The sequence below is a fragment of the Alligator sinensis genome, unplaced genomic scaffold (assembly GCF_000455745.1).
Source record: "Alligator sinensis unplaced genomic scaffold, ASM45574v1 scaffold575_1, whole genome shotgun sequence".
In the NCBI taxonomy this organism is placed as follows: domain Eukaryota; kingdom Metazoa; phylum Chordata; order Crocodylia; family Alligatoridae; genus Alligator; species Alligator sinensis.
Genome location: NW_005842051.1, coordinates 1,902,769 through 1,910,027, shown reverse-complemented (window position 1 = coordinate 1,910,027; position 7,259 = coordinate 1,902,769). Strand labels below are relative to the sequence as shown.

Genomic DNA, 7,259 nt, shown 5'->3' with positions numbered 1-7,259 from the left:
TGGGACCATGTTGCCTGTGGGGGCCGGCAACTCAGCAGGCTCTGCTGGGGCAGCAAGAGGTGCATACCTGTTGCTTAGTTCTGGTCGGGTAGGGGCCTTGGTGCGGCGGGCCTTAGGGCCCTTGCCCACCATGGTCCATGCCCTTGGCTGGACACAGCAGGAGGTCCCAAAGTCCTCCTTTGGCGTGGAGGGGGACTGTGGTCTACCCTCTGCCTATATGTGCTTCCATTCATTAAAAACTTTTTCATTCATGGAACTGGATATTTATAAGTGGCTTGAATATGTGATGGAAGGGATCTTTCCAAAGAGTTACAGATTTCCGTACGTTTGCAAACCTGTTTTTAGTAAATTGTGTCAAATATTAAAATGTACTTCTTTGAATGTTGTTACGTTCATTTTTGAGTAGCACATCACCATTTTACTTAAGTTGTAAAGAGGAGGCAATTATACTGACAGGTATTGGGAGTCAGACAGTGAAGAAGTAAATGATTTTTAAATGCTTAAGCAGAGCTTCCAAAGGTAGAGGCTGATTTTTGTGGTCTCCAAGGGACACTAAATTTTCAAAGCATGCAGAAACCAATTCCCCTTTTGGAACCGTCTCTTTTTTCCCACCTGACTGGTGTCATTATTGTTGCTATGGTGAATAAATGAATACTGCATGATGCTGCTAGAAAAGTCAGCATTGACGTCTTTTGCAAACAGCTAATAGTCCACCCCCGTTCCTTTCTATGAGTGTGGGCTGGCTGGCTAATTGAGAAAGCTAATTTAAAAAAAAAAATCCTGAATATAAGTCCCTTTATTTTGTGAACCTTTCACTAAAAAGCTTGTCTGTTGAATTGTCAGATTTATTAAAGGTTGCATCTTCCTTATAGCTATAAATAAAAGATATATCAACCTATATAGCTTGAAGGGGGTGGTGGCGAACAGCATTGTGTAACAATATGCTATTTTTTAAGCCATAAAGTATTTTTCTGAAAAAAATTCCTTGTTGTATTAAGTGGCTTTATCTCAAAGGTAGAGTTATGTAGCACAACGGAATAGTCCAACTTTGCTTCAAGCCCATTTCTAACAGTTAGTAATGAATTTTATTTTCCATCATCTCTATAACGCAGACTCTTTCCTTATAGAGGCTCAGGTTTGTGATTAAGTTTTCCTAGAGATTGAAATATCATCTCTCTCTGGGAAATGGTTATGTTGCTTAATAAGTAGTGAAACTTGCTATGCCACTGTATTATAGCTCATGTGACTGGTCAGTAAATGAAGGAATTGGAATGTGAAAAGCAAAACAGCACAAATAGGAAATATTGAAATTAAGCAGTGGGATTATTTGTAATGATTTGTAAATATGGCTTAAAATAGGATGAAGGGATTGCAACAGAGAACATTATAAATAATAGAATAATGTTTAATACTGATTTACTCCCTTTCAGATAAATGTATACACTAAGATGCAAGGGACAGTGGAGAAAAAAGAAGGAAGGCCAATTTGAACACAGAAATAACTTTTTCTGTGCCATTTGCTGTTGTTTCAAACCATAAATCTTTATTAAGTGTTACTGAGATGCTTAGGGAGTTTCTGCAAACTGGCATGATACGATATAAACAGGAAGAAGCTAGAGATAATGGGGCTTTTATGTTGAGGCTGTGAAGTGTTTTAATGTGGGCTGCTAAAGCACTTCAGTACAAGCTTTTTAGCAATTGCTGGTAGACTTAAAAGCTGCATTTGATAACATATATATGCACAGCTGACATTTTGTTCTTAGACTCTTAAAAGTATATTCTACCTTGTGTTCCTATAGGGGCACAGCCAGTGATGAAATGTGCAACTTCTATATTATGTATTACATGGAAGCCAAACATGCTGTTTCATACATGACCTGTACACAGAATGTAAACCCAGAGATGTTCAGAAACATACCACAGGAAGCAAACATTCCTATTTCAGTCAAGCCTGATATGATCATGATGACACATGGACATCATGAAGGTAAAACATAATTTTAGGATCTGAAGTCAGTTTTATTGTGTGACTTTTATGTATTGCTTGCCATGTTTAGTTATGCCATTTATATACAGTATAAGATATGTTTTTTTTTTAACTATGTTATTGTATATTCTTGATTTTTAAATATATGAAACTGTGTATATATTTATGGGCAGGGGCATGCAGGCAGCAGATTGCAACTCAGCCCCAACTTGGGACCACACTATCACTGCTTCAAAATCCCAGCCCCAGCTCTGGAGCAGCTGCCTGCCCAGCTGTGCTCCCTGCCAGTGCTGCTTGGGCTGGTCTCCATGGAAACCCTGACGCCACACTGTCACGGCCTGGCCATCCCAGGCTCTCCATGAAAACCAGCCGCAGCGATGTGGGCAGGGGCTGCTGGGAAATGGAGTGAGGCCACTAACAGGATTGGCCATTTTGCCCATCCCCTTTATATAAGATAGGCATCCAGTGTGTGAGTGCCTCTCAAACATGTTTCATTAGACAATGGTCAACATAAGATGGTAAGTGTTAATGGTAAAGCTTCCATATCCCATTTCCTGCATCGCATCCTTTCCATGTGATGAAAGGAAAGGATCACATTCTTTCCATGGTCCTTTTAGATCACGGATTCTCAATCTTCAGTCCTCCATAATTTTTCTAAATTTAGGACACTGAGTTAAGAATCATTGTTGTGTTGCCTTAGCTTCCCTCAGTGATTCTCAACCATTGTGCTGTTTCCACTGCTGCCACATAGGACTACCCTGCATATCTCTTGCAGAACCAGATTGGGAAGCAGCTGTGGCAGGAGCAACTGCCTTTCGGATAAACCTAATGAAGCCGGGGCACCCACTCCTGCTGCATCTGCTTCCCAATCTGACTTCACAGGAAGCAAGCAGGGCTGTTCCATCTAGCAGCAGATCTCAAGAACTATGTTCTTGTCTTGCAGCAACTATAGTGGTGGGATCCACACACCAACACCCTTAAAAGTGTCTCATGGCACCCCAGTTGAGAACCACTGGTTTGGACCCTTCCAACTTGACAGAGAGAATCCCAAAGATGCATCAGATATTAACACATCTATACATTATCAGCATTTGCCAGTGGGGGTTTACTACCTGTTTGTTAGAACAGTAACTAAGACTCCAAGGTTCCATTACCTATCACTGATTCATTGTAAGTGAAATTCAGACACCCTGTTGAAGTCTGTAAGAGTCTTTCATTGGTTTTTGTGGCCCTAGGGGAAGTCATTTAATCCCACTTGATTTGCATTACCTCAGTTGTACAAATAGGTACATCCTTCTTAAAAAAATTATGAAACTGCATGTTCAAAAAGCAATTTGCTTATATGAGGTAACTTTTATCCTATTATATAAAGGTAATATAGTGCTATACTGGTCGTTTCTGCTTTAGTTTTAAAAGGTTTAGAGAGATTATTGGCCAGTTACTTAACTTGTTTTAATAAATCCCATGGATAGACTTTAAGAATCAAAACTAAATCTTCAAAATGGTCTTAAAAAAATCCTTGATTTCAGAAGTCCCTCCCGTCCACCCTTGGGTAATGCTATATTCAATCCACATATGTATCAGTATATTCTTAATCCTTTTTAGAAAACAAGAATGCAGCTAAAAGTTCTTTACTGCAGCAGCCAAAAAGAGAAGAGGAGGAGGTTTTGGATCAGGGTATGTACAATGTTTATTTCATTACTATATATACTAAGAGTTTCATTCACTTAAAACATTAAACCATATCCCTAGTATATTATGAATTAATCTTATAGTTTTATATCTCTTTCCTTTTAACAACTACAAAGCAAAGCTATATTATAGTGTCTTATATAATGAATTATTCAGGAAAAATTGGTCAATTACCAGTCCCCAGCCTTGTAGGTAAAATTTATTATAGCAATTTAATATTATTAGATTTGTTCCTGGTTTGATTTACTTAAGACCATTTTAATTTATCTGCCCATGCAGTGCTAAAACGGGCACACTGGAATCGCTGCTCTACAGGATCAGAATTCAGTAGCCATTCTATTAGAATTTTATTACTTTAATGTTATGTATGTTTTGAACTACGGTGTTCTTTATATGATCTACTATTAGAAAACCACTTAAAGTGAAGGAAATAAAGATTGAATTAAGAAATGCCATAGCATTGATTTACAAACATGGAACAATGTAGGGAGATCATCCATATATGTACTAAGGAATACTAAGTTCTTGTATCTTAATATTGATGCAGCATGTAAGTAGTAAAGCATGGTGTGTTGTTGTTAATTCTGCACATTTCTTGTTGTATGTCAATTGATTAATGCATAAATTTTGTGTGATTGTATATTTTACGTGATGGCAAAGCAACTGCTATGAATCTTGTTCTTTTGAGATGCTCCTCAGAAGATACTGCATCAAATAGGTGTTCATACATGGAAAGGTATGTCATAATTTTGCCATATCTGTGGCTCTTTTGGACCAGCTATAATATCAGTACAATTATCAGGGATATTGATTTGGCAGTAGATTTTTTTTTATAAGGAGACACTATGAAGTAGAAATTTGGTATCCTTTGCTGGATGGACTACCAGGTCTTTGGTAAGTACACAGTAAGAAATAATTGGAATTGTTAGATTATTGCAGTGGGTTAAGAAGGTAGATATAGAATAGATTGATTACAAAAAATATGAGCACAAATTTCAAAAGCACTCAGTATTATTCTTACTCAGATGTCATTAATTTTAGTGATAAAATTCCCTTTGCCTTCAGTAGGAGCTGAGGTATGTCAGTGCCAAGAGCATTTGAATATTCCACTCTGCCCTAACCTATTTAATTATATTTCATACATTTTCACTTTCCAAAACTAGCTAAATTTAAAAGTTACAATCATATTTTTAAAATGCTGTTCATAATCTAGCTGCTGGAGCAGCAATTAAAAAGTACTTTGAAGTTTCAGAGACTACCTTTCCCGTTTAAGTTTAAAACATATCTTAGTCTATTCAAGACATGGATTTATTTTTGGAAAACAATATATATGTTAGTCTTCTATCTTTTTATGGTACATTTCCTTCAGATGCAAAATAACCAGCAATATAAGCATCTAGCAATATTTACTCTGACACGGTACTGCACCCTGATCACAGCTGCTTATTTAGAATGAAATACTGTTGTTCATTTAACTACATTTGTAATGTTCAGTACAGTTAAAGATGAGGTTTAAACATTTCTAGTTGTCTTTGAAATATGTTTCAAAGACTAGTATCTGCAATGCAGTCTTGTTTGCTATGAGATGGTGACTTAGTGTATATATCCTCATCAAACATGTTTCTATGGTAACTGGGGCTTGGTTGCGTTGTCCATTTGAAGTTGGTTGTGTTGGTGACGTAACACATCAAAACTGAGGAAGAATCAATCGAGATAATTTTTTTGTGTTCTTAAACCTCATATTGAGCCACGTTCTCTTCTTGTTCACACAAATTTTACACCATTGTAGTTCCTTTTGCTTCAGTTGAATTATTAGTGTTTACACAGGTGCAGCGAAGGAAAAATCAGAGCCACTGTTGTTACTTTGTCTTCGGAATTTTATGCTTTTGTTTTGGCCATTTAGAATGTTCATTAATACTTTGCTTCTTTGTTCATATGTATAAGGAAGCAATACAGTGATACACTCATTTAGAGATTATATCTGAACTAAAGCAGCAGGGTAGCGAGAGAAACAGACAGAGAGATACAGTTCTTGTTTGCAAACCACACAGTACAAGTGTTCTGTAGCCACACAAGCATATTAGCAAGTATTCCCAAACGACTCACTAAAGCTAGTAAGGTACATGGAGGTATCAGAGTCCTGAAGATGGCTAATTCAGCTTGTAAAAATTGCATGCATTTCTTTTGTATTTAAATTAATCCCTTAGATTTATTCAGAGACTAGTATTTTAGTGATCATTTTTTATGCTGTTTATTGAAGTATTAAAAACAAGCAGATAGACAAAAAGGGCATGTCCACACATGCAGGCATGTGCACATGCAGCAGCTCAAATAGCCGCACAAATTTGAGCTGGGGATTGTTGCCTCAGCACGTGCCCAGACATGCACTTTGGTGTGGGGCAAGTTGTGCCACTTGGGGCAAAATAACTCTGCCCAGCTTCTCCCGGATCTGCGGCTGCGGGGAGCTAGAGCCTTGGACCAGCATCTGTGCTGGCCTCAGCAGTATAAAAACCTGCCCTGGTGAGCAGCTCAGGGCTACTTGCCCTCAGGACCTTCTGAGGCCTAGCCAGTTAGTATCTGGGAACACTACCCCTTGTGCCAGCTGGACTGCTGAAGGAGCCCTGACCTGGAGTGGCCCCTGTACCCTCTACCCACTGCAGCACTCTGGCTGTAACCTGCTGCCACCTGCAACAGCATCCGCCCCCTTGGACCTGCCCCATGGCTACACACCTGCCAGACTCAGATGGGGTGCCTCCACTCTGCCATCTGGGCAGCTATCGCCCAGATGACGTGCTCGTTGTGGTGGGCCACGTTGAGCTGTCCTAGCGTGTCCCCTTGGCCCCAAATGGCGAACAGGCCAGCCACCTCATCTGCTCTCCAGCTGGGTCGCCAGTGCTGGCCCTGCACAGGCTTCTCTGCCTGGGTCTCAACACTTGTCTCACCAGCAGAGATTCCAGTGTGCCCTGTTTAAAAATTGCAAATTCTCTGATGAAAAACACAAATTCACTCGTGAAAACACCCAAAACAGTGTTCTTTTGCTCTTAAAATGAAATGCCACTATTTATAGAGAGATCAGTTGGGCAGTGGTTTATCAATATATTTACCAGTTTAAAGCAATTTGGAAGCCTACCAATGCCTCTGTCATCATAATAAAATAAATTCTAAATATCTGGCATTAACTTTTGGCTTTTTGTCATAGAAAAATCAGAGCTGCCCCTACCTGCTTCGCTCACCAGGATGTGCAGTGCTGAGTAGCACTGATTTGCCAGTGCCCTGCCCCTGTCCTTGCCTCTCACTCTCAACCCACAGCCTGTCCCCAGCCCTGGTCCCCTCGCTCCTGACCCACAGGGCCAGGTATCTGGGTGAGGGGTTTGTGGGGGTGGCTTGGGGGCATGGGGTTTGTGGGTTGATAGTGTGGGGACTGTGGGTGTGGGGGGGGGCCATGTGGGAGAGGCTGCTCAGGAGGGATGGGTCCCCCACGCCACACCCGGTGTAGCCCCCCGCACAGCTCACGGACTGCCCCCCTCCAGGGCCCACATTTCCCCCCTGCAGAGGCTACAGCCTCCCCCCCTGCAGGGCC

General features: G+C 40.4%; 1 protein-coding gene across 4 annotated transcripts in view; it reads left to right on the top strand.

The window, feature by feature from the left end:
- PAM (peptidylglycine alpha-amidating monooxygenase) overlaps positions 1-7,259 on the top strand; it is a 166,660-nt gene that overhangs the window by 102,785 nt on the left and 56,616 nt on the right. For all 4 annotated transcript variants that reach the window (XM_006022903.2, XM_006022900.2, XM_006022899.2 and 1 more), the window contains exons 12-13: positions 1,800-1,987; positions 3,593-3,664. In XM_006022903.2, coding sequence (XP_006022965.1) covers positions 1,800-1,987; positions 3,593-3,664 — 260 coding nt within the window. The remainder of the gene's footprint in view (positions 1-1,799; positions 1,988-3,592; positions 3,665-7,259) is intronic.